Source organism: Haemaphysalis longicornis, unplaced genomic scaffold (assembly GCF_048455015.1).
Source record: "Haemaphysalis longicornis isolate Haplotype H1 unplaced genomic scaffold, Haemaphysalis longicornis Haplotype H1 scaffold_1, whole genome shotgun sequence".
NCBI classification, from domain to species: domain Eukaryota; kingdom Metazoa; phylum Arthropoda; class Arachnida; order Ixodida; family Ixodidae; genus Haemaphysalis; species Haemaphysalis longicornis.
In genome coordinates this window covers 268,622,478-268,650,442 of record NW_027526203.1, presented here as the reverse complement: position 1 = coordinate 268,650,442, position 27,965 = coordinate 268,622,478, and the positions used below count along the sequence as shown (strand labels likewise).

The 27,965-nt window shown below is 46.4% G+C and overlaps 1 protein-coding gene and 1 long non-coding RNA gene across 8 annotated transcripts in view; one reads left to right on the top strand and one right to left on the bottom strand.

The window, feature by feature from the left end:
• The window catches only part of LOC144145626 (uncharacterized), a 37,327-nt gene extending 32,833 nt beyond the window's left edge, over positions 1-4,494 (top strand). For 2 of the 4 annotated variants that reach the window (XR_013317545.1, XR_013317551.1), the window contains 2 exons: positions 141-286; positions 3,867-4,494. Coding sequence is in view for 2 of the 4 variants with exons in the window: in XM_077677300.1 (XP_077533426.1) it covers positions 3,867-3,879 (13 nt within the window). In the remaining 2 variants the exon portion in view is untranslated. The remainder of the gene's footprint in view (positions 1-140; positions 287-3,866) is intronic. The other 2 variants (XM_077677300.1, XM_077677310.1) reach the window with 1 other exon arrangement.
• LOC144145647 (uncharacterized) lies at positions 115-17,852 on the bottom strand. 4 transcript variants are annotated; one of them, XR_013317566.1, is made up of 5 exons: positions 17,725-17,852; positions 17,240-17,642; positions 16,172-16,317; positions 15,375-15,485; positions 115-253 (listed from the first exon to the last, which is right to left on the bottom strand). It is a non-coding gene; the product is annotated as an uncharacterized LOC144145647 (long non-coding RNA). The 4 variants fall into 4 exon arrangements; XR_013317562.1 differs by having other exon boundaries at positions 16,172-16,289; positions 17,583-17,642; positions 17,725-17,817; XR_013317561.1 differs by lacking the exon at positions 17,725-17,852 and having other exon boundaries at positions 17,240-17,718.
• Between the last annotated feature and the right edge of the window lie 10,113 nt (positions 17,853-27,965).

The window sequence follows — 27,965 nt, the reverse complement described above, 5'->3', positions numbered from 1 at the left end:
ATGGACGTGTTGCGGAGAATCGAAACCAAAACTTGTTTCAAGAACTGCAAAAATAACCACAAGTACATTCCAATGCGAATGCTTGTTCAGAAAGTAGTAAAGTTTTTCCTAAAAAAAAACAAAAACAAAAATTGGTGCAGCTTGGACTAGTGGTGCAAGGCTGGAGAAACAGTGGGGCTGGTGCTCCGCCACCCCGACCACTCCCCTGCGTGCGCAGCTGCTTGACCGTGGCGGCACTCACGAGGTCGACAGGCTGCGCAATGAAAAGGCATAGCTTCAGGCCAAGGCAAGTCTTCCTCGTCTTGCTTGCGTGGTTTAAAGAAAAAGAGCATTGAAAAACTATAAAGAGCCGAGAAATGCCCAGTCAGTGGATCTTAAATGAAAGGCACTGTGCTGAAGGGCTTTTCTCCTCTGTGAACACACCTGCCGCTGTGGCTGGGAGGGTAAGGCATTCAGGGTTCGTACAGGCTTCAAAAGCAAAAATTCAAGGGCTTTCAAGGACTTTCAAGGACCAGAAAACACATTTTCAAGGTCCCCATCTATGTTTTATCTGGGATTATTTATAACTTTTCCAACACAATGCAAAAGCTTTTTATTGCACAATACCTAAGCACATTAGTGCACATCTAGATAGGTGCTAACTGGTTCGTAAATGCTCCCCCAGCTTTATTTTTTTATTTCATGGGTGGTGTTTACAGGTTTTTCTTTTTTCTTTGTGTTTTTCTGAGGCTGTTTGATTTCAAAGCTTAGTTAATGTTGCCTGCATCTCCTGCTTTGACAGCAAGAGTATCAGCTAAAATTAAATCGAGCAAGTGTTGCTTGAAGGCAGGATGAACTATTTACACGTCCACCATTTGCACGTAAAAGCAAACGTAGATGGAGCGTATGAGGCACAGTGAACATGCAATGAGCAAGCGTCCACAGACTGGATGCAAGATAGAGAACAGAAGCTGGCTTTTACTGGATTGTATCGTGATATGGATTGGATCGACAAGTGCCTGCTCCCAATGTTGCCTTGTAATAATGAAAATCCACCAAACTTGTAATTTCACACAATAGACTGAAACTTGATTGTTACAATGTTTCTTTACATTTGTTAACACCTATAATCCATGACAAACACTTTAAATTCTTTTGAAAAGACAGGGCCATTGATTCTCTCCGGAAAAATCAAGGGTTTTCAAGGACCATGTAAAAATTCCAGGACTTTCCAGGCCTTGAAATTGACACTTCTAAATTCAAGGGTTTTCAAGGTTTTCAAGGACCTGTGCGAACCCTGGGCATTGTGCTGGTGATGGCGAGGCCAAGTACATGGGTTAGATCTCTGCTGCAGTGTCTGCTTTTCTAATGGTGGCAAAAAGTGCAAGTTCCCATCTGTCGAGGCTTTAGTGCATCTTACAGATCCCCAGTGAAACCGGCTAAGTGCTGCACTGAGTGCTTCGATGTTTATGTGTTCGTAACTTCAATTGTTCACCCCACCATTCTCACTGTTATAAAAAGAATGTGCCCTAAATTTAAGCAGAAATTGCTTGTTTTGCAAGCTTATCTCTGTTCAATATGCATTTGCCAGCCTCAGCCGATTGCACAGCTGTGCATAACACATCATAAGTTCTAGTTGCATAGACATTTTTTTTTTCCTAATTGCCATACTTACCCGATTCTAATGCGCCCTTTTTTTCCGGAAAAATAGGCCGAAAAATCGAATGCGCATTAGAATCGGATACGAAACCGCTACTGCCGAAACAGCGGAAATTTCGTCCCACCCATCGCCATCGCCCTCTCAAGATGGAGCCTCAGCTTTTAGCAACGATTTTTCAAACTCTGGAAGCCTAGGCTTTTCTATCGGTGTTCACACAAATTGTCAAATCGTTCCACTTGCGCCCTTGATAACAGCAATGGCAGTAGCTGCAACGAAGGTGCGCCGCTTCCACGAGTGGCTTTTGAGCGCCTTCCATGCATTCAAAACGAGCGGTCATCTGAAGCGTGCGCTTCTGGAGAAGCTCGCGGGATGGGCGTGCGAGGCGTGGGCCACGATCCCATCGACCATGGTTGAACGTTCGTTCAGAAGTGTGACCCGCCGCGGTGGCTCAGTGGCTAAGGCGTTGCGCTGCTGAGCACGAGGTCGCGGGTTCGATTCCCGGCCGCGGCGGCAGCTTTTCTGATGGAGGCGAAAAGCAAAAACGCCCGCGTACGAGATTTCGGCGCACGATAAAGATCCCCAGGTGGTCAAAATTAATCCGGAGTCCTCCACTACGGCGCGCCTCATCGCCTGCGTTGCGTCGGCGCGTTAAACCCCACAATCAATCAATCAATCATTCAGAAGTGTGGCATCGCGAACGCACTTGACGGCACAGAGGACGAGATGTTGTAGTCAGTGGAAAGTGACAAAGCGGTCTCATAGAGCGATGAGGAGTAAGATGAGCGAGATTACTTCGGGAAATAAATCGCCCGTTTCGCTCACATTCGTTTTTTTTTTTTGGTCACAAAGTTCCGGGCACATTACAATCGGAGGTGCAAGTTTTTCCAGTTTTTTTGCCTGGAAAATCGGGTGCACATTAGAATCGGGTAAGTACGGTATATAACTCGGTGGTATTCTAACGAGGTAATCTTTCAAATGAAAGAAACTTTCATTTTGTATGCATGTCCCGTTTTTGAGGACTTTATTGTACTGACTTATGGTTTGGTTTGGCTTCTCCTTGCAATGCTTCTTTAGGTGGTTAGGTTGCATGTTTTGGTTGTAGTGCAGTTTGAGGAAGAGAAGTAAATCAGCATGGAGTGTTGCAGCGCCAGCACATCATACTTTCACCTTTTCAAATCACTGGCTCATTCGCGCTCAAATTTCGCATAGGGAGATTAAAGAGCTTAGTCTGCTTTTTCCTAAAACAAGGTAGTAGGTGGTAGCACCCAGCTATCCGCTGGGTGCTCAGTGGCTAAAGCGGTGTGCTGCTGAGTCTAAGGATACGGGTTCGATTCCCGGCTGCGGCAACCACTTTTCTGATAAGGGAGAAGCAAAAACACCCGCATGTTCGAGATTTTGGCGCACATTAAAGACCCTCAGGTGGCCAAAATTAATCCGTAGCCTACCTCTACTGCGCTGCTTATCACCATGCAGCGTCGGCACATTAAACTTCATAATCAATAAAAGATAGCACCTAGCTGCTTTATTTCTCAATAAACTTTTCCCTCCTGTTGGGCAAAATTTTCCACATCGACTTTTGTTGCTATGGGTGAAGTGGCAAAAGTTACCCCGATGGACACAGTTTTTCCGATGGATGGTAATCGAGCGGAATTTGCACGGGCCGCCTTGGGTACTAAAGCCGCACGGGCGACTTCATATTTAAATTTGGAATTAAATACACCAAAGCCATCAAGGCAAGGCATGTGAATTTTTTTTTTTGTCAAGATCGCCCTTTTGGGTAATAATAATGTCCGTAAATGCGACCTCGCATATACAGCACTCTCGCAGAACCTTGCATGGTCAGTGACCACTGCATTGACCTGTTGACAACACCTGCATCCTGACCATTTGGAATAATGCCTTCAAAAGGCGTTTTGCAGTCTTGGCAAGAACACTTCCCGGCTCATTCTGTAACCCCTGAAGAAGCTGAACTGGCTGTGAAACTTTGGGGCCCTCTGTTTAGAGATTGAGTTGCTCGTACCACTTTGAACATCTTCCATTTAGCGATACTGCAACTTGTTGAGTGGTGCATTTATCTGCTGTGCGACTTATCTTGCAATCCATTCTCCTCCTTCCCTCCCACTTCCTCATTTCTCCAATGAAAAAGAGGCATCAGCTGCTGTTGTAATGATGTAAGAGAATCAAAGAAAGGTCTGCCTTTTTCACCACCGTCTATTCTCTTTTCCAGCAAGGTTTCATGAGGCCCTTTATGGAACCACCTAGTGTTGCTCTTCGATGTGTGCCCTTACAAGCACAAGTGGAAGCGGCACCAGGGGAGTTTGGCAGCTATCGAAGGGCCTATCACCCGACTTCGGGCCAGGAGGTGGACTGGCAAAGACCTGGATCACTACTGCTGTCCCAATGGAAACCTGTACACATGGCCAGTAGCTTGCGCGTGATTTCACGGCTGGCATGCGTCTTCATGTGGGGAAAAAAAAAAAAAAAAAAAATTACTTCCCTGTGGGTTTTTGATTTTGAAAAATGTGACCTTGAGGCTGCCGGTATACCAACGGGCACCCAGAGTGTGAGTTACTTGGAGAGTGCCCGAATTTTGTAATGCTCGATTGTGAGTGCTGTACCTCTCCACACTGCTCTTAAACATGCACACACTGACGACTTCAGACCTTCATTCTGGGGCCATTGCACATCGTCTGGGATCAGCATCAGCTCAGCATCTCCTCTTCGCCTGCCTTGCGGGCAACAGTCCTGTTCGTCCATGGAGGAGCGGGGCCACAGGAAAGGCTTTGGGCAATGCTGACTAGGCTGAGTAGTGCCAATGGGCCAGAATAAACGTTTTATTGATATTGAGAAAGGCATCATGGGAAATATCCTTATTCCAGGATGCATCGAGCTAAGAACACGTTGCCAACCCTTCCAACCAGGAATGGCCACGTTTCACCGGTGGTTTCCTTCAGAGCAGCAGCGCCATTGTACACATGGTGTGCTCGTCACTACCTCTGTGGATGCATCAAGCAGGGCAATGATGCCCATGCAGCCACATTTATCATGCATCATGCACCTGACCCCCGCACAAAGCAGGTTAACTGTGTTATGTGAAAATAATGGTTCGTCAAGCCAACTGCACTCAAATTTCACCTCGACCAAATTTATTTTTAATGCGTAGTAAGTACTCCCGAATCAGCTGGGACACAAGTGGTAGCCCCGTGAATGCCTCTTTAATCAGTCGGAAGCGTTTGAAAAAGCTCCGCCGCAGACCATGCTGTACCTGCCGGTGGATTGCGTTAACAGCCATGACTCGCCTGTGATGTTCCAGCCGACGGAGGCTTCTTCCCCTGGCCAGCCACGCCGCTGGAGAACCGGTGGAGCTCTGTTGCGCACGCTTCACCCATTAGCTGCCCCGTGCGTGCCATAGACTTTCTCCCGAGCTGGTGACCGTCCGGCTGCTCACTGGACAGCTGCAACGTCACTACAATGGCCGCGCTCTCCTCGATTTCGGTCTCAAAATCTCCGATTTTTTTCTGGCCACTTGCGGCGTCCACGCGTGTATTTCAGCTGTTGTATTTTGCATGCTGCTTTCTTTTTAAGCAGACTATACGACAATAGGGTTTTCAAGAGGTCGAAATTTTGAGTGCAGTTGGCCTGTAAATGGAAGACATCACAAGGCACTAGTGGCAGATTTTGTTGCTGGCTAATCGCGTTGTTGGTAAGGGAAGACACCGATGCACCCTTTAACAAGGTTTTCCGCGAGTGGCAAACCAGAGAAAATTGCATGTGGAGGGTGGGGGGGCGTAAGTGAAAAGGTGTGCACATACTCTACATGGCCTTCCTATTACCAATTGGTTTGGTCATTGGTTTCATGCCGGGGACTTCGCGATGTGCGTAGCTTGTGACAGAAAAATAATTGTATCTGGATGGTTGCCGAGCCCCCCCCCCCTGGGATGCCAGTGCTAATGGAGTGAGAGAAGGTGTTGCCTGCACAGCTTGGAATGTTCTGGCCTGATTCCAAGGTAGTGATTTCTGTGGGGGGAGCACATTCTGTGGGAGAGCCTTGAGGTTCACGACCTATTAAATTAGCAGTTGTGCCATTGAGGGTATCATTCTATGAAATTATTTCTTGTACATCTGTCAGTCAGCACACCAAAGCAGTGGATTTTTGAAGTTTAGTGATGCATTGGGCAAAAGAAGCGACAGTGGTTGTACTGACCAGAGTGGTCCATCAACATTTGGGTGTTGTGCAGCGACAGAATACGCGCTGTTCAGTTCAGAAACGATGGCAGATGTGTCCAAATCCCTTGAGGCACTAGAGGAAGACTCAACAGTGTATACTGGCAAACGTTAACATTGAAAGGCTGATATGAAAACCTCAGAGGAACCTTATTGCTGAGCTGGAACACATGCAACGCTTGCAGCACCTGGGACATGCATGTTGTCAACTAATTTTTAATCAAGGTAACACTGCAGTGGCTTATACTACAGCAATATCTCTGAAGACGGCGCTATAAGCTTCTGGTGTGCTTAAAAACTCTCGTAATTCTGTCATTGCAGCTGAAATAAATGCAGACAGAAATCACCCCGGGCATATAGTCTATTGTTAGCTAACCAATGAGCAACACATGTCTGTATATGGCCCGTTTTGATTATCTCATGTCAGCATTGTGGGCACGGGATCTGCCATAGCAGTGGTCGAATAGCTGCAGCGACCCATTGCCGTGCAGGCTGCCGCAGCAGACAAGGGTTGACTGCAGCGCCTCAAGTTCCCGCGGCCACTGCACAGGCCACCCTCCTCCACTGGCAGAGATGGGGAGCTGTGAAACTGAGTTTTATAACCCTGTTTCTGACGATGGACGTCATCCTCACTGGCCAGCCTCCGCCTCAGCAGGCATGCTGTCAGGCCTATATTCAGCCTTAATGTGTCACCATAAAGTTGAGCCTAGAGATGCGCCAACTCAGGCAGTATCAAATTCGCTGTTCATTGACCTGTGTGGTGGTTGTCACCTCTGTGCATTCACTTGGCCCACCTTCTGTCAGCTAGAGCCATGTAGCCGAAGTGGTGTCGAGGATGCATGCTTGAACTGCATCCCGCAGGCTCTGGGTTTGGCTCTCATTGAGCCCATAATTCTCCTAATTTGCTGTTAAACATAATTACTTTAGTTTCATTCTCCTTGCGCCGTCGGCAATTTTAAGAGCCATTTCGATGCTACATATGCCGGACGATGGCATTTCTGCTTGTGGGCCATTTATTGCTTTCATTCTATCAAACTCAATGAAACCAAAAAGCATTAATTTCTAATTCTGGTAAGAACTAGGGTTCGATTCCCGGTCTAGGTGGCCACTTTTCTGATGGAGGCGAAAAGCAAAAATTCCGGTGTGTTCGAGGTTTTGGTGCACTTAAAGATCCCCGAGTGGTCAAAATTACGCGCCTTTTCACCTGTGTAGTGTCGGCACGTTAAACCCCATAATAAAATCAATTTCTAATACTACTAAGTGGACACAACTGACTTGATAACCCAAGATTCGACGAATGGTTGTTGAAGGAAACGGGCGGGAGCCACATTTTTTGCATTTCCGCATGTAGTTTCATGCTTAACACACCACGCCGAACCGCATCAATGGATGCGTCCGACCATCGCCTTGATGGCCCAACACATATCTACTATTGGTTCTTCCCCAACTCTTTTGGTGCCACTGGACCGGTTACATGAAAAAAAAAAAAAAGCTTGAAAGAGGCTCCATTGATGGCCATTGGAGGCCAATACCAACAGTGTCACACCAACAACAGCTGGACCACTGAGGCCCTATATCATGGCACAGCCCAGCTGATATCCAAAGGTCGATAGATGACAGGAGAATTGATTGCAGGGTTTAACGCGCTGATGCAATGCAGGTGGTGAGGCCTGCTGGAGTGGAGGGCTCCAGATTAATTTTGACCACCTGGGGACCTTTAACATGCGCCGAAATCCATACACATGGGCGTTTTTGCTTTTCGCCTCCAGCATCAGGAGAACCCAGTCACAGTGGAGGAGGTGGTGCGTGTGAGCAAATAAATAAAAAAAGAGAGAGAGAGAGAGAGAGAGAGAGAGAGAGAGAGAGAGAGAGAGAGAGAGAGAGAGAGAGAGAGAGAGAGAGAGAGAGAGAGAGAGAGAGAGAGAGAGAGAGAGAGAGAGAGAGAGAGAGAGAGAGAGAGAGAGAGAGAGAGAGAGACCTCTAAATATTGTTTCCAGCTTCACGGCACAAGTAGTCAGGGCGAACGTCTGAAAAGCTCAAGGCACATTGGGCTACCCAACAGGCAAGCTAAAATAAACTGCTTGTCACTGTTGTTCAGGTCTTCTCAATTTCACTTTTCTAGAAGTTTTTGAGAAGAGCTCTGTACTTTTTTGGCCTGTTACTTATTGCTAGAGCAGTCCTCGAACTACCCGCAAACTATCCACAACTATTCCGGACTGGTAAATCAAAGGGACCATTAATGCCACTGCAATGACATTGGGAATTTAGTTTCGCATTTAAGCTAAAGCACTGGGTGGCCCCATGTGGGTTGTGATTTATTGTCATGTTGAGGCAAGGAAGGGGAAAATACTCTTGAACGGGTGTTCCCTAGCAGCGTCCCGAGGGCATATCAAGGGACTTCCATGTATCCCCTTCCCCTGTTAGCACAGAACGGGTGCGCAGGAACACATTAACTTCCCTCTTAAAACTGAAAAGGAAGTGTGAAAAGCACCCGCTTCCACCGTGTTGCACACGCTAGCTGACTTGCCTCCCCATGCTAAGCAGCCACCACAGCAGAATGTGCATGCATAAATTTTAACGTGTCCCACAGCTTTCATGAAAATGAAAAACAGACAACAAGGTCATGCCCATAAAAACAAAGCTAAAAGAGGGGGAGGTAAATCCCAAAAACACTAGCGGCAAAAGAAAAACATCCTCTGTAGTTCAGGTAAGCACGCATGATGGCAAAAACAAAAAAGGGTGTGCTTGCTTCCCCAGTGTATACCTTAGCCTGCTGCAGCATGGGGGCAGCACGCGTTTACAGCCCACCTCACTGAGTGCTGCTCACAGATTCATGCAAAGCCGCTTCACAATCCTCTCCACACCTGCTGCACAGAGGTCTTGGAGATCCAATGAGCAGGTGCAAGTGCGTTGCGTGCGTGTGCCCTATCCGTAATCTAGCCAAGGCGACTTCTGTGTATCTGTTGCGTGTGTTGGTAGTTTATGGTCCCAAATGTGGTTTTATTACGTGTAACTTGTTGTCTGTTTGTTCACTCCAGTGTGTTTGCCATGTTTTGCGAAGTTGTTGTCTGATGTGTGGCTTCACGTCGGTGTAGGGTAATGTGGTTATATCTACTGCAGTGATAGAAGTGACATTTTACTTCTCGGAGCAGCTGTTGCAGCAGGAAAAATTCCAGTTTGGAGCAGATGCCAAAATACTATGCTTCAATACAGGTATAATAAGGGTGGATATAATTCACAAGAAAACCGTTAAAGTTTCCAATATTTATTACGCACCATACTGCATGTAAAAACCAACGATCAAATGCAGTAGGCACATCATTTCAAAAACAAGATCGCTGTTGCCTTCAACTTTCGGATAAAAATACTTGAGGTACAGATACTAAACTGTCCTAGTTTTAAAACGTACATTTCCACTTGCAGCCAAAAACTAAAACAGGGTAAACACAATTAGACCAAAAGCCACAAAACCACAGTCATCCTGACGTCACGTTTTAAAGAATTGAACATTTTAACTTCCGGGTTTGTCTATATATGTAGTTCGGGTACACCACAACAACGTTGGAGTTGGACCGGTGCAGCATGCAATAGAAAATGATTGCAGAAAAACGTCTTGAAAAAGACAAAGCCGAATAAGACTAGCTCTACAATGTTAACAAGGCTAGTACACACCACAAAGAACCGTTCGTATGTTCTTTGTGACAAACATGGCACTGCCCCAGGGCAGCCGTAAAAGCCATAAAAAAAAGCCATGGACGATCACAGATAACGAAGGCCATATCTACAGATGCCCAGACACATCGCAGCAAACTCAGTTATTTAATAAGTTTCATGCAGCTTTTTGGCACCAGCACAAGAACCCATTGTGATGGTAGAAGACATGCAGTAACACTGATAGCGCGATTAATATAGACTGAAGTACTTTGAAGGCCACTTCAAATTCAAAACCTAATTGCTGAACTAACCTTACTAGCAGCCTTATCCACCACACTAACTGATAATGCTCTCATTAACTGCCCATTAGGCATAGCTGCTGGAGCTTACAACGACTCAAGTTCAAACCACCACTACCAATTTTCATCCCACGTAACAATTTACCGAGAGCGGTATGCAAACCTCCTTCCTTTGTCACCACATGAACAACAAAACTTTGGAACAGCAGTATGTAAATTCACTTTGGCATTTATCATGACAACAGTGTGGAATTCTCAATGCTCATGCATGCCCTAGGTTGTGCAATCTCAAAAGCCAGTCAGAATGTGTCTACGCAGTGGCGTAAATCATGGGGGGGTCAGGGGGGTCCTGACCCCCCTTGTGTTCGGGCTGGGGGGACACCCCTTGCAAGTGTCCCCCCTTGAGATTCATCGTTCATTTACCTTTGAAAGCTAAAACAACTGTTGTTTTTGTCACTAATAAGTACTGCACGAGCTGAAATAACCATCCCGTTCCCGCTAAATAAAAAGAAGGTTCGTTTTCCACAATCGGCGACGTGCACAAGGTGCAAGCGGAATCACTGAAAGCAGGTAAAACCTGTTTCCACTGTGGTTCGCCGAAATAAATTAAAATTATTTCTGCCAATTTGTTTTGAAATTGCTTGCGGTTACCGGGCTATATAAAACGCTGGCTTTCTAGAACATATACGCGACAAAAATCGGTTGTCTGTCCCTTTAAGAAAATACAGCTGCCAATAAATACTTTAAACACCCAGAATATGTTAAAGAAGCACTTGAAAATATTTAGCTACTTTTAGCTCCTTGCTGGATTTTTTAGCTACTTCTAGCTAATAAAGCACAAAACAAAATGGCCGCCTTGGCAAGATGTGTGTCCCCCCTTGTGATTTTTCTGGATTTACGCCACTGTGTCTACGTATATCTTGAGTACACCACTCTGTCCTTTCATGAACAAAGCTACCCTTGGGCTATTAAATAATGACTTTTGGCATCACAAAAAAAGATGCAACAGAGAATATCCATATGTATTCCTTAGATTTGAGCAATACAGAATAAATTTCTTGCCACACATGAGGCTCATGATGGAAATTGAAAACACAATGAATACAAGCTAAAAATGATTTTAAAAATTGAAACACAATAACAAACAAGTCGCACCAGGCCCATTCACACATATTTCACAGCTACGCATGCATCTGCATGTCATACAAGCTTATCGCAGCTTCTCTTAACTTCTATAGTCCATTACAGTAGGAAAACTTCACTATGCTGCAAATAAAATTAGTTTCTTAAGGCAATCTCGGCCCCTTGGGTGGCTATGAAGAAGCCATTTAAATCACTTGGTTAATAAATCAACATATCTGTCACGTTTAAAAACTGGAGAAGTCATGCCAATGTATAATGAAGGTGATCGATGCAACTTTCTAAATTTCACACCAATTTTAGAGTGAAAGCTCTACTAAGCCCTGTCCTGGAAGGCCATTCATCGTGTTGCAATGACCTTTGAGTCGCTGGAGCGCATGTGTCGCAGGTGTAACGTCACGCCACGTGATCCAATGAGGACAGGCGGCAAAGTTCCGCTCACTTAGAGCCTCCCCAACGTGGTGCCACGTGAGTAGGCGAGGGTTTAACATCTGCTTCACCAGCGCTTGGTCACTCTGTCGTGCCATGGATGGCACGCTGGCAGAGCCGTCTCTGTGTGCGCTTCAGCACAAGCGACAGGCTGAATCCAATCATCCGGTAACTTAATTTTTATAAAACACTGTACGTATGTATTTTGCAAAACCAAGCCAAACAGACCTCTCTCGATGAGGATACTACCTATGTTTACAAGTTGCAAACCTGACCCTTTTTTTTTTCTTGGTATGCTTTTTAAGAATACTTTTTTGGAGGAGCTCTTGCAAATACTGCAATAACCCTATGCATAACAATTTTTAATATTTGAGGTTTTACATGCCAAAGCAACACCTACATTATGAGGCCCAAGGCCTCATAGCCGAGGCATAGCTCCCTCATCTTATTTATGAATGGTCTTTCTCAGTGACCTCATAGCCCTTATTTTATGTATGGGACCGGCCATATTAAAGGGCTATGGATTAATAATGACCACCAGGGCATCTACAATGCATGCCCGAATCTTGACACTCAGTCCACTCGGCAATGCAGACATCACATCATACTTACTGCAGTCCTATCACTCACTGAGACAAACGATACGATGCTACAGAAAGGCCACTATCTAGATTAATAAAAAGCAGTGCAAACTGCGAATTAAGCGCCCATAAAAAATCATGCCACTACGGCTTTTGTAATGTTACCCCCAATTTTCTTATAAAATCATCATGACCATCATCCCAGAGTCATTATGAATAACAATGCATCTCCACCACAGTATCTATTAGGAAGACCAAGTGCAGTACAAGCTCATTAATTCAAACCACAAATGGAGGTCGTCTGGGCAAATTAAGGAAAGTTCAAACTAACAAAAGTGAAGAATAACAACATTACACTGTGATTGGGAATTAGTAGGAAGTGCTAACAATTTGATGCTTGAAAAAGTCCCATTGCAGTTTGCTTTTTGCCATTAAAGGCGACAGCCAGCACTTTTTGCTCTAACAAGCAAATGTGAAGGAAGGCCTTCCCTGTACTTTTTTCAACTTTGAAAACGACTTCGCAGCGGTGTGGCGGCCATGACTTCGCAGCGGAGGGCCGCCACACTGGTGCTTCGTCCTCTGCCTCCTTCCCGTCACTGGCAGCTACAGGTTCTGCGCTTCTGACCTGAGAAATGGTGGCCTATAGGCCAGCGCACTATACTCCACTGCAACTGCATGCACATCAGCGTAGTCTGCAAAGGAGACGTCTCCCAAAATGTCCGCTACGGGGGTGGTGACCCCACTTTCGACAAAGCTGACTGGTATCTTTGTGGTGGCAAATTTCCTTACAATTCCACGTTCTGCCTATTCTTTAGTGCTCTGTTTTCGAGGTGACCCAGCCTAGTATGTACGCAGTGGGTGCACATCTCTGGCTGTGTGCCCAGTGCCAAGCCGTCAGTGCGGTGGCACGTAGTTTGAATTATCCTTGGCGCTACATACTCACGTTCGATTTCATGGGCTATTTTATAATACATACACTTCCATGAAGTTTGGCGGGGCTGAATCGTGCTGTTCGAATTATCCATGAATCTGAGTTATTGAAGTTCAGATTAACGAGCGTTCACATAACTTGGGACAAATTTTTTTCCTTTTATGTTAACAACTTATTTATGCCTAATTGTTGGTAATGCGTGCTAATAAACCTCTTTCCAGTACCGGCCCCCATAGCGGCCATCAGGCAAACTGAAAATCACATGAAGGCATGTTCCCTAAAGATCTCCCAGAGAAAAAAAAATCTGTGCTTAATTGAAACACCCCCATTGTTCAATCTGTCCTCCCTCGTGGCACCTTCCATTCAGATGAAAGCCACAAAAGCCGGTGCACATCCAGACTAATCTGCCATAAATGAAGCGCCTTTTTCTCTACTTTATTATTCTTTTTTACTCCGCGACTGGTAGCCATGTACTTGCAGCCTGGCCAGCCTCACACGTGTTTGCCTCTTTCCTTCAAAGCTTCTTATTTGTGTGTGTGTGTGTGTGTGCACATAAGAACTTACCGCGAGCTGTCAGAAAAGCAGAGAACAAGAAAGGTGAGGCACTAAAAGCAGTAGCCGCTCTCCAAGCAGCAAGCTGAGAATGTGCCTGTTTGTTTACTTGCAAAAAGCACCTGCTGAAAATGACCGGCAGCACAAAAGTGCTTGGTATGAGATCAGTTCTTGCACAGATCACTACTGGGAAAAGGCCCATTACAAAATAGCATAACTACAGCTTGCCAACACAAAATAGAACTACAAGTGTAAAGTGGCTCATGTCTATGTTCTAACAATTAATGCTAACAAGACCCGTTTTATGTTTCGCTCACGGAGAAGAGCTTCCGCTGTCAACATTCAAATAACAATAGAGAACTTGCACAAAGGAAAGTGTCATCATTTCAATACCTACATATATGCATTTACACTGGCAAAGACCAGATTCATGATGCAGTGGGCTCGACACTCGCCTCTGCATGTCATAGTGAAAAACAGCACAAAATACAAATACTTTAGAAGAGGAAAAGGACAAAATAAGCACTTGTGTCATCCTTTTTTCTCTTCTAAAGTGTATGTGTCTTGCGCAGTAGAATACCAACCTGCTCAGTTTGGTGTCTTTCTAAGCTTGATTGATTGATTGATTGATTATGGGGTTTAACGCGCCGACGCAACGCAGGCGATGAGGCGCGCCGTAGTGGAGGGCTCCGGATTAATTTTGACCACCTGGGGATCTTTAATGTGCGCCGAAATCTCGTACATACGGGCGTTTTTGCTTTTCGCCTCCATCAGAAAAGCGGCCGCCGGTCTTTCTAAGCTGTGTTTCATCGTTCTGCATCAAGCTTGTGAGCTATCTGACATACCCACACTTCAAATTTTGTACTTTCTTTCCACGCAGCATTCCATTTTCCAGTGTATGTAGTAAATCTTGAGGAGAAACCTGCCTGCATTTGTATAAAGCGATCGCAAAATCCAGTAAGAAGAATTACAAGTCATTCTAACCGTCGTTATGTGAATAACTCACTGTTCAACAACTTTTAAATTCAGCCTTCATACCTCTACCGAATTCAAAATTATCAGTAAGGTCATCCATTTCCCGTCTGAAACCTGTTCCACACCATTGGAAGCTGCTCACCGGATGATTTGTATCTTCCCCAACTAACACTGTGCATGGTGCCCAACATATGGAAATTGAGCGCCATTAAAGTAGGGGACATTAAACCTCTTTTAATAAAACATGAGGTCAGTTGTCGTTGTAGATTAAGGTCAAACTGAAGCACACATGGTCTATATTTTGTACTATCATAATAAACTGAAATACGAACAACGGTGCGCGTGGTTTTCAGTACACGCTGCACCCCCTGGCGACGAGCCGTGTGTGTGCAGTAGGCATAAGGTTAGGAAAGCCCTCTGATAACTTATTCTTACTGTGCACGCACAGCCTCTCGCTTAGAGTGTGCATCATACACTAAAAACCACGCGCACCGTTGTTCGTATTTCAATTTATCATGATAGTATGTCTTGTCATTAGTAGCATAAACACTATTAAATAAATTAGGGTTTAGTGCAGTGTTGTGTTTAATTAGTATGTGCATTTTTATTGTGCAAAGGCAGCAAAAAAATTTCACATGTCAACTGTAGCGTTTAATTATGTGAACTGATAATATGCCATATGTTACTCGTACCTGTCTGATGCCCCAGCTGGTTTCATAACTTATACTTGTGCGCATTTGTGTGTGTACCAGGCTTTTTTTTCTTCCTCTCAACATACTGACAATCACGCATTTTGCATCAAGACAGGCCTACATGTATTTATACTGCCGGACTCACAACCAGCCTATAGGTATGGGTCTGCACATTGTTATGCAAATCTTAGTCTGCAATAGTGTGCGCACTAAATGATTTGAACTGCACTGACATTTCCCAGCTCTGTCTGCTCTTACCTTGGAGATCCAACCTACTCGGGGGAGTTGTCAGCTGCCGCCCCAGTAGTACATAGCACCAGGCGCTCCTCCAAAACCGGCAGAACCACTGGCTCTCTCCTCATGCAAACCCTGCAGCAGGAAGTGCACCAGGGAACGGGCAAATCAAGGGAGACGTAACACTGCATCAGGGCACACGTTCAATGCTCCTGAAAGGCAGCTTTTCTAGATTAGCCTAACATCACCAGAATCATTTAAGAAACAGCAGCTTACACGAATGCGGCATTACTTCGTAAATATAAAAAATTTTTGATGTTGACTCCTCATTTTTTTTTGCTAACGTGGGATGGTTGCTTGTTACAAGCTTGCTAAAAAAAGTGGTTCTGTCTAGAATGAGGACATACATATAAAGCATTCGGTTCAAACGTAGCTATCATGGCAGAGCAGAGACACAATAGAATAACCGCACAAGCAACAGCCATTCATTTCCATCGCTTTGTTATGGTAAACGACGAGACCACACTGTTTTAGACAGGTGAAAATACACGAGTTCGTCATTCCAAAATGCCTAATACTCTTTCTGCCAAAGTCAACCAAAACAAAGCTTCCTTAATACGATATCAGCTAGATTGCCACTCATCAACTATCCGTCCTTCGTGCTAGTCACAACAGTACGAACCAGAGTACATACACTGTTGGCCTCAGATGCCAGCTACAATAGCATGAACGTTCTAAACGCGCTTTCATTGTCTATCCTCCTGAGATGCCTATCTCCCACAGGTCAATACAGTGGTTCACAGAGAGCATCATGCACTTACCCAAACTTGGCACAACACACTCCTCTGCACATCCTCCCGGACCCATGGTGCACTGCATGCCCCTGGAGCATGGGCGCCACCACCTCCTTGCACCAACCCTGCACACATGGGCCCATGCTTGCAAAGTGCACATACCAAAGCCACACCTGGGCTGTGAGGTGTGCCATAGTGGATGGGCGCAAGATAATTATACCCTCCGGGTGTTGTTTTCAACACACACCAGTGGACAAACATCCATAATCAGCATCAAGTGACGTGCCCTCACAAGTGCCAGTTCAGGCGGAATGCAGCATCAACCTAGTACCAAATTTTGTCTCTCGCTGAATCATAAGAATATGTGCCACAAAAAATTACCCGTTGCGCTGGCAAATAACTGAATGTTAAAGTCTGGCAGCAATTTCATTTTGGAAAGTTAGCTACAAAACTATCGCCCAGGCCCGAAAATAAAATCACGGATTGCCGCCTACGCCGTTGCGCCAAAATTCTAGCGCCAGGCCTGCCAGTTTGTTACCGCATATGAATTTCATCCACCGCAGCCTAAAAATAATGTGCATCCCGCAATTAGGGTTTGCACGTAATGGCAATAAAACTGAGTAAACACACGGCTGGCAAGCCCGCCGTACGCTTTGCAACTGCTACTACAGCGTACAAAACACGACACTGTTGAACTGAGAAAAAGGACTGTGTTGTGGTTATTTGCTTGATCCAACGTTTTCTGCACTGGCGATGTGCTAGTACGCATATCTATTCATACTTTGGTAAAGCGCCAATGTAGAAACATTCCACGCACGCACGCACGCGAAGCGTGAAGCATGAAATTGCAGGAGGGAAAAACAGGTTAATGAAGACGCAGTCCTGAGCATCAGAAAGCCATGGTATCGTTTGCTTTGCCAGCTCACGCAACCCAAGACGCAACACGAAAGCGAAGGCTGCGTTTGAATGCGGCAACCACACCACATGCGTCCGCGAACACAACTCACGCCAGGATCCCTTCCAGAAAAACATTTGACAATGAATTCAGCTAGCTTTGGACCGTTCCGAACACTTCAAAGGCATGTGCCAACATACTGACGTAACTGTCCGGCGAAGTGACGGGCCAGTTCAGTCTCTGCGGGGATGTTGTGGGTAAAGACTTGAATTCTGGGACGAAATAAATTTCTCAGCACCTCCTGCACGTAGCCCGCTCTGAACAACTCGCATCCGCGCGCGGGCAGTGCGAGCAGGGAAACACAACAGGCTAGGGAAAATCTACGGCTACGGTGGCGGTCTACGGCTACGGTGGCAGTCGCCTTTTGTCGCTGTCCCGTCTTGTCAACGCATTCTCGCTCGTACGATGGGCGCGACAAGCTTTGGTGATCAAGCAAGATCAAGAGGGGACTGGACTGGAAAGGACTTGAGACGGCCGGTGCACCTTCGGGTTCCCTTTAGATGAAGCACACAATGGCTGAAACAGCTGGCCGACCCCTGATTCCTGAGGGAGAGGGGACATTAACTGAGGAAATGAGCCAAGGCTTTAATGAAGAAACACGCATGCAATATGTAGTGAATGTAACCTGCTGTAACTTCACAATGCCTACAATGACTGCATTGCATTATCTGCATATTTGAAACGTCGACTTTTGTGTTGCCAGATTTTTAGCAATCAAAACCATGCCATGGTGGCCGAACTTCTGTTGTTATAACAAAAAGTGCAACGTTGGGCTTCAGTTTAGTTAATCTGAACTTATAATTTTGTTAACATAATATGCACGTTATAAAATAAACGAACTAATACTTTGAGATATATATATTTGCATGTTGCCAAAACTTAATATAAGTATGTAGAACAATGTTGCCGGATTTATATGGTTAAACAAAACTAACTTTTGTTTGTGGTAAGATTAGGTTTACTTTTAATTTTATATTGCGGTTTAAATTGTGCGACTCATGTTATGGTTAAGTTATATACTAATTTTTTTTGGTCTAATTCGATAGCTCTTTGTTGCCAGTCGCCCAGACTAGAACCCAAATTGATAATATGCTATTTTCGGGGTAATTGGTGCGAGATTGATGGGGCGTTTAAACAGGGGGCGTTTAAACCTGTGCAGAAACAGTTGCTTGAAAGGAAAATTGCTCGAGGTCTGACCAATACCCCACTGGTCTGAGAAACTGTTCAGCCGCTTGACAGCAATCCCTGGGACCCTGCGCGCCTGCGCAGGCACGCAGGCGTCTGCTCCAAAGTGTTCAGTTAACATGGTGCTTTGCAGATCAAGTTCCTGAGCTGAGCTGACCGCTAAATAAAATCTGGTTTTATGAACCAAAACTACGCCGGGGCTCTTGCTGCATTGCGTAGCGTGGAGGCGCCATGCATTTTTTTTTTTTTATTGCGCGAGCAATAATGGAACACGCCTCGACAAAATCATAAAATCCTTGCGGGGTTCTGATAATTAACGCGTCGCTCTGTCAGCAGATCGAGCAATAGTGGAGCAGAAAGCGACAGAGCGGAGATCATCGCTAAGCGAGAGCGGCGCGCCAACTGCCTTGCGACTCCTGCGAGTCGCGACCACTAGAATCGAGTCTGCAGCCAATGTGGCGGTAAATGAGGGAGGGAAGAATGGGAATGGCGGGACGAAAAGGATCGTCGGGCAGTCAAGCCGCTGCTAAAAAGAGCTAGCGTGACAACTGATACCGGGTTCTGAAAACGGGGGACACATGTGCGGAGAGCAACGCGTCCCAGCGCGCGTTTTCCTCCTCTCCCAAACCGGTCCTGTAGCCTTCATGCGACCAAGGTGTCTGAGCCTCGATCATGTTCGCACGAGGTAGATCGAGGGACGATATGATCACGTATTCTTAAAGGGACACTGAAATGGTTTGTAAACAATGCCGCAGTGTTAGCGCAAATTGTAGTCTGGAGTCTAGGCCATGTTTCGACCACTCTCGCTATGTTGAAGCGACTTTATTCAGTAGAAAAATCAATTCGAAAATGCGGTTCTCCTTTCTGTATTCTTCTTGCCGATTTCCTATGGCGTTTCGTATGCCTTCAAAACAAGATGGCTTGGTTTGGCGCGCTAGGGCTCGCCCGCCGGCGGGTCATCGCATTTTGTTCGCTCCGTTGAAACTAAGCCGCGGCACGTTTGTGCCAGGAAGAATTTGCCTCTAGTTTGTTGTAGTTTGTAGACTGCATCAATTTCTAAGTTCAAGTCGCTCCACAAGCGCACATGCGACGCATCGCTGACTGGTTCGCTGGGAGTAAAAAGCACAAAGGCTTATGGGTACGTTTTCTGCTCCCAGCACTTCCTGTTCGAGATCTCTTCTGCCCTCCGGTACGCTGGCGGCTTTCACAGCGTGTGTGCGTTGTTTATTTGTCACAGAGTGCTTAACTTTCAGAGAAGCACCTTGTAGGATTTATCGTTGTTATTCATTGAATGCGCCATGCATGAGCTTTTTTTTTTTTGTGTGTGGAAATAGATAAACAACACGCACACACGTGCGCGTGAAAGCCGCTGGCGTACGGGAGGGCAGGAGAGATTCCGAACCGGATGTGGCGGATGAACCGGATGAGAGAGCAGACAATGTACATATGATTATTGGCGCTTTTTACCGGTCACCTATTGAATTCGGGATAAAAGTCAGCGAAGTTAATAGGTACTAAGCAATTAAAATCAACCAAAACTTTTATTGTATTGCGTAAACCAGGGTTCGCGACGCCCTTCTTGCGCTGGATGAACTAGAACAGCGGTCAGCAGCACGCATCACACGTCTGCGAACGCTTTTCCGTCTAAGGAATGCAGTCGCTAGACATGAGACATTGCGAGAATTTGGGGGACGCTTACTGCACGAGCGCTATACAAGAAATAGTCATCTAAGCTACTCGAAATGCTAAAACTAAATAAAAATTCAAACTGGCTATATATTATATATACTTTATATATCCGCCCTTAGCATCGCTGGCTTGTGGCCGAGTGGCCTGAAGAACTATTTGTTTTGCAAATCGCAAGTTTGAATCCACGATAGTGCGCGTTTTTTTTTTTTTTTTGGGGGGGGGGGGTTGATTATTTTTAGTTTTCTATGCTGAATTGACCATTTTTGCGCAGTAACGTTCACTGCTCCACGAGCGAGTTCGCAGAACGCGCGCAGACTGACATTGACGCGCTAGCGAGTTCTCGTTGGCGTGCAGTTCCCATAAGCACCGACTGCTTGCGGGAAGTGGGCACAGGCCAAAATCAGCAGACCAGGGCCTGGTGCGAACACGCTTTTTACGATACAGGCATCAGACAGGCAAGCTCCAAATATGGGGGAAAAGCGCACGGCATTTGAGCGCCTGCGAGGACGCGGAGGGCGTTCATCCACTGCGTAGGCCCCAGCTTGTGATTGCTACGATTCCAAGACGTCCTGGGAGGCTTATCTTGGGTATTTTACAGCCGACAACATGGCAGAAGCGCGGTATGGCGATTATTGAGATATCGAGAATGCCCATCCAACAATAACGTCGGATGTCAAACCGAAACCGAAACTTGTTTGAATGCTAATCTTGGACATCGTCCAATCACGGTGCACCTTCTCCCGACGTCACAGCCTTTAGTTGGTGCGGCCGCCGCAGACCGGGCATGGTAATTTTTCTTCATTTGGGCTATATAAAATTGATTTGATTGATTATAGGGTTTAACGCGCCGACGCAACGCAGGCGATGAGGCACGCCGTAGTGGAGGGCTCCTGATTAATTTTGACCACCTGGGGATCTTTAACGTGCGCCGAAATATCGTACACACGGGCGTTTTTGCTTTTCGCCTCCATCAGAAAAGGGCCACCGCGGCCGGGAATCGAACCCGCGTCCTCGTGCTCAGTAGCACAATGTCTTAGCCATAGTTTGTTCGCTCGCTGAAGCACATTGACTCCGTGCTGTCTTTCGGGGTTGTCCGTGAAGTTAGGCGAATGAATAAATGAATGAATTTAGGATTATACAGTCAAACCTCGATATATCGAACACGGGTATATCGAATTATTGCCTATATCGAACACTTTCTATATCACGTGGAAAATTACATGCATTTTTAATTTTTTATTTCGAACTGGGACGGACATGAAATGGGTATATCGAACTCCGCCACCCCAGACTGCCCAGAGCGCTCGCGCTCTGTTGACAGGCGGCGAGCTATTCCGCAGTACCCTCGAGGATAGCGGTGGCGCGATGGGCGTTTCCGACTGCTGCGCATCAGTTGCACCGAAGCAGAATTGGACGGTGCAAAAGAAGAATGCGAGCTTGAAGAAACCTGGGGCCAGCTGGAGCGCTTTGTTGGTGCTGAGCCACGAAGTATGGGCATTGATGACTTTGTTGGCGGTGACGACAGCACCGGAACGACGGCGGAGCTTACGGATGTGGAGATCCTAGCGGGGGTTACTACTGAGCGCACAAACGAAGACACTGCCGAGGTTGTACCCGCAAGCGCTGATAGTGCCCCGCTCCCGACTTCGACCGAGGCTTCAGCGATTTTGGCCCTACCGCACCGCTACTGCAGCTCCATAGAAGGCACCGGCCTGTCGCTTGTGGTACGTTTGGACTACGTTGAGGAAGTCGTGTATAACACGCCAGGCTATCTTGCTGCAGTACTTTAAGCCAAAAGAATAAATACTTTGAAGCACCAAGTGAGTATTGACTGCACAATTCGTTAATTTATTCATTTGTACCAGTTTATGACGCGTTTTTTACGTGATTTTATATATCGAATTCTGGTTATATCGAACTATTTCGCGGGCACCGCGCTGTTCGATATATCGAGGTTTCACGTATACCCGCCGCGGTTGCTCAGTGGCTATAAGGCGTCTGGGAGGACTGACGGTAAGGAAGGCTGCAGGGCCTAATGACGCACTGGAAGTTCGTTTGAATACCCGCCCTTGTTACTTCATGTTAGACGTCACGAAAACACACGATTTGGCGGGTGAATCAAAATGTTAACCTAAATTGGTTAATTTCTCAGTGAATACGACATCGTTTGCTGCCGGGAAAGCGCTGGGGGCACTATAAAACACGAGATCTTTCGAATAAAGCAAACTTGTATTTTGTATGGATGACCCCTTTGAGAGGCTGGGTCACTTTCCCGTTTGGGAGGGTCCCCGCAGAGTTTAGAGGAAAATAGTCACCCCTGGTATTCTGAGTAATTTCTCCACTCTATTTGCTCCCTCCACTCGGCTGAGGGGAGGATTCCGCAAGGCTTATGCATGGGCAAATCGATTTCAAGGACCTCCTTTACTGGAGGCTCGAGTGGAAGAAGGACTCAGTGAGAACGGAGGCGCGCGCGCGCGCCTAGTTTTAGCTTTCACGACCAGGCTAGCACGCAGGCGCGAAAACACAGCGCGCGCCTCTGCTCTAGCCTTCAGTTCGCGTCGAATTCGCCAGATTCGACGAACGCTGCTGCGACGCATCCCACGCCTCGGCTCCGCCTCTCCGAGGAGACTGCAACTGGGTGCGTAAGCGTTGTGAGAGTGGGCGGTCCTCTGGGATTTCTGCGCGTGATTGGTGTTGCCATGTGGTGCCTATGGTTTTCCCTACTAGGGACTTACTGGGTTCTCCAGGAGTACCTATGCAGTGTTGCCCGTGCCGGGTATATCCGGGTATTTTTTTTTTTTTGGTACTGACTACATTGACGGGGCCCCGTCACTTTAACATCTGCACTACAGTGACGGGGCCCCCTAAAGTTCCGTCCAGAGGAAACGCAACTCTCGTTGAGAGCAGTCTCTTGATTTTTACCCAACCGGCCAAACCGCTACCGCTCACTGACTAGCCAGAATCACTGATAAGCCACTCGAGACATCCCACCTTGTTGTCTTTTTGTGAGAAGTGTGATGGGTGTTGACCTGTATACCTACCGCGTGAGGATTGGCTCATTTGTTTCCTGCCGGCAGCCAAAAAACTCCCGCAATGCTCGCTTTGGATTTGCAGCCGCCTTTGTCCGATCCCAGACCCCTAGACCCACCATCCTGCTTCTAGTTTCTCTAATTTCACTCATCCTGCTTTGTTCTGGGGATGTGGAATCTAACCCCGGCCCAAAGATCGATGATGTTCTGGCTTTAATAAACCAACTTCATGAGGAAACCACGGCTACCCTAACCGAAATAAAACAGGACATCCATAGTATTAATTCAAAAATCTGTACAATCGAAGAAAATCTAAGCAAAATGCCGCAAATTGAAACAAAGTGTGAAAATGTAGGTGTTTCAGTGCGCGAAGTGAAAACCAGCATTGCCAAAGTAAACGAGGAATTATTTGACGTTGTGGATGATATGAACAACAGGATGCGAAGAAATAACTTGATTGTCAAAGGCATTGCCGAAACAGAAAAGGAGGGGTACGAACAGTCAGAAAAAATCGTTAAAGAATTATTTGCCACCCACCTCGGCATACAGGCTGGTGACATCGAACGTGCTCACAGGTTGGGTCAGCGGCGCTCGAACTTTGACCGCCCCATAATCGTAAAATTTCTGAATTTTAAATCAAAGATGGACGTTTTGCGAAATGCTCCTAAACTTAAAAAACTGGAATACCCGAAAGTTTGGCTTGACGAAGACTATTCTCCCAAAGTACAATTGGCGCGCAAAAAGCTCCGCGACTTCGCGAAATCCATTCGCATTGAAAATGAAAGCTATTTAATCCGATTTAACCACCTTTCCATGCGTGGTAGCACCTTCAGCATTGTCGAAGTGCCATCCAGGTTCGAAGATCTTGCGAATGAAACTTCAACGAATCAGAGTGATTGATTGATTGATTGTAGGGTTTAACGCGCCGACGCAACGCAGGCGATGAGGCGCGCCGTAGTGGAGGGCTCCGGATTAATTTTGACCACCTGGGGATCTTTAACGTGCGCCGAAATCTCGTGCACACGGGCGTTTTTGCTTTTCGCCTCCATCAGAAAAGCGGCCGCCGCGGCCGGGAATCGAACCCGCGACCTCGTGCTCAGCAGCGCAACGCCTTAGCCACTGAGTCACCGCGGCGGGTAACGAATCAGAGTGATGTGGACGTAACCGGTAACCACCAACCATTAACGACATGACACAACGTCTCAGTCGATCCACCAGGCATGCAGAAATCAACATCTAAAAATAAGCTTTCCGTAATCCTTGCAAACTTCCGCAGCATATTTGACAAACTGGACAACCTGAAAGCGCTAATGTACGCGTGTGATGCTGATATTGTCCTGGGCACAGAGACGTGGCTGTCGGTGGACACAGAAAACAGCGAACTTAACCTTCCTGCCGAGTACGCAATATTCCGTCAAGACAGAGCTAGCTCTCGGGGCGGCGGGGTAATTATTGCCATTAAGAAAAAGTTCTGCCCTTTAGCTCTAGTCTGCGATTCAACCCTCGAAATTTTGTGGGTCACTGCGCGCTTGGCGCATGTGACGTGTGTCATTGGCGTGTGCTACAGACCACCTGATAGCCGCCCGGAGTTCGTTGAACTTTTAAACGATTCCCTTCAGCATGTTCTAAACAAGTACCCCGACTCCGTTGTTATTCTTGGTGGGGACTTTAATTACCCTGGTATAGACTGGTCTGCCTCCACTGTTAGCTGCACGAGCCATCGCCAAGAAAGCCTGAATTTTATGCACCTAACGCACGAGCATCACATGTCACAGCTTGTGACGGAACCTACGCGCGGAAAGAACATATTAGACCTAATACTTACTAATCACCCTGATAATGCGGTTACCCATGTTCTGGAAGAAATCAGCGACCACCGCGTCGTACATTGCTCCCTATCTCTACCACGCTGCGATAAAATCATGTCAACCAAACCGTTACTGAATTACGCACGTGCAAATGTTGAAAAAATGAATCGTATGCTGGCAGACTTTGCACCCCGTTTCGAAGCCAATCTTGAAAATCGTGCAGCAAATGAAAACTGGATTGAATTTCGAGACTTCTTAAAACAAATCGAACATAGCTGTGTTCCAAGAATGACCATCAGATCAGAGACAAACGACCCATGGTTCACGCAGGATGTTAAAAGAAGTTTGAATAAAAAGAAGCGTGCGTTTAGAAAGGCGTCACGCACAAATGCATCAGAAGATTGGCATAACTATAAGAATCTATCTAGGGAAAGCGAAGCCATCATCAAAGATGCCAAACATAAATATTTTAACCACACATTACCTAACCTCCTGAAAACTGACCCTAAAAAATTCTGGCGCGTAGTTAACCCAAAAGACTCTAACGACCCGACTTTGCTGGACGACGACCTTGGCTATTCTTTGTCGCCAGAGGACACTGTAGAAATATTTAGCAATCAGTTTGCCTCCATATTTTCCGATGAGCTTCCAATAGACACACAAGCATTACCAGAGACTTTCATCCACGTTCCCTTTTCCCCTATTGTCATTACTGAACATGGTGTAACACGAGCGATTGAGCGACTTGAATACAAGACTACTCCAGGGCCTGATGAAATAAGTGCTAAACTACTGAAATTAACCTCTCAAAAATCAGCGTACTTATTGAAACTAATATTCCAGCAGTCTCTTGACACGGGTTGCGACCCAGATGATTGGAAATCGGCATTTAAATCTGGTCTAAAATCTTCAGCTAATAACTACCGACCTATCTCGCTCACTTCTATTCCATGCAAAATACTAGAGCATATTCTGTTTACGCACATAATTTCCCACCTGAATACAAACAACCTGCTAATAGACAACCAACATGGCTTCCGTACTAACCGTTCTTGTGACACCCAACTGTTTGAATTGCTAACGGACCTGCACGATTCTATGAATAACTCTCGCTACACCGACGCGATTTTTATCGACTTTTCCAAGGAATTCCATCGCGTGCAACACAAACGGTTAATGGCTAAAATCTGCAATCTACATCTAGATGATAAAACAACCCAGTGGATCAAGGGCTTCCTTAAAGGGGCACTGACACAAAAATTTTGCATCTTGTTTTTTTTTTGCGATAAGTAGCTAGTGACCTACTTATAACCTGTAGAAACCTCATTTGCTTGAGCGTGCGACGGTTCTTTAATTAGAGGCATTTTCAATGCGGCCAGTCGCAGTTTCGGTTTCAGCGAGTGCCGCGAAACGATGGATTTTGTGGATTTTGTGTGAACAAAGCTGACCACGTGACCGTCGGAGGGATATCACAGAGCAGAGCCGCCGTAGCACTGTCGAATCCGCATCGACGGCAGTTTCTGCGAATGCCCCCACGTACTGATCTCGTGAGGCGCTTAATTAAAACGCGACCGTGGATGTGACGCAGGCGCTGCGAGTGCAAATGCTACCGCGGCTAAAGAACGACGCACGACGCTCGAGACGGTGGGTGGCAAGACGCGCGCTGGGAGCAGCCGGCCGGTCTGCCTACAGGTCCGCCTACAGATGTGTTCGGCTCAGCACTGCGGCGGATATTCGAGTGCCGCTCTCGTAAGCGGCGCAGATGACAATTTTTAATGCAACCCGCCATCGCATCATTAACTCCTTTCTCACCTAAGCCACCATGGTCGGGACTTGGGGACAATTTCGTGCAGCGGTAACAAGCTATCACTCGAGCTACCTGCGCCGGCCTGGGCCACTTCGCGGCCGTGGCCGCCGCCTGCACAGCGACCGTGCGGCTAGCTCAGTGAGCTTTTCGTGCCTCCGGCGCGTTTTCGCATCCAATGGTAATAAACAGTAATAGAAACAGAGTGCCTGGAATCGCTGTAGAACTTTGGTCGCGGCCAGCTGCCCGATTAGCTGACGAAATCACGGCGCCTCCGCCGCCAACGATCGGGTCGTTCGTTCTCGAGAGCAGAAGCTCCGCCCTCCGGCCCTCCGATTGGAGCGGCGAGCCGCGCGAGCCGGCGCAAAACGCCGGTAGTGCGGAAGCGGCAAACACAAACTCGTGACGTGTTTGGATGTTGTTTATTTACAATTGCGCGTGGTCCTCTGCTGGCTGCTCGGTTGCGTTTCGCACACTTCAAAACTGATTTTAAATATGTTCTAGGCTGTATTCGCCGCTGATATTTTGCAGATGATGTATGTGTGTTCCCACCAATCTATCTCCGAAGTTATCTCGCCTTCAAAATTTTGTGTCAGTGCCCCTTTAATAACAGGATTCAGTCAGTCAAACTGAACAACGTTATCTCTAGTCCCAGACCCGTCAAGTCTGGAGTACCTCAGGGGTCCGTGCTCGGGCCTTTATTGTTCCTAGTGTGCATTAATGATATCGGGTCCAACATTAACTCTTCACTGCGTCTGTTTGCCGACGACGTCGTCATCTACAAACCCATCTCTAAACCTAACGACATAACCATCTTGCAGTCAGACCTGACAAAATTATCGGAATGGTGCCGTATATGGCAAATGGAAATTAATGTTAGCAAAACCAAGCATGTCCGTTTCTCATCTGTAGCAGATCCTTCGCCTAACGTGTATGCCATAAACAACATAGTAATTCAGACTGTTCCATCCATAAAGTATTTAGGCATTCTTTTTCATTTCGATTTATCTTGGACTACCCATGTAGAATATATAACCGGGAAAGCATTAAGAAAGCTCGGCCTTCTTAAACGTCGTTTGAAACTCGCGAACAAAGACACCAAACTTCACGCATATAACGCAGTAATCCGACCAACCCTAGAATATGCTGCAATAGTATGGCACCCGCACACAGCAGTCCTTACCGAGATGCTTGAATCGGCTCAAAACAAAGCCGCACGGTTCATCTCGTCATGTTATTCCCGTTATGAAAGTGTGTCAGCCATTAAGCAAACTTTGAATCTCTCCCCACTTGCCATGCGCAGAAAATTTTCCCGCTTATCTTTCTTCCACAGGTTATACCACACTGATTC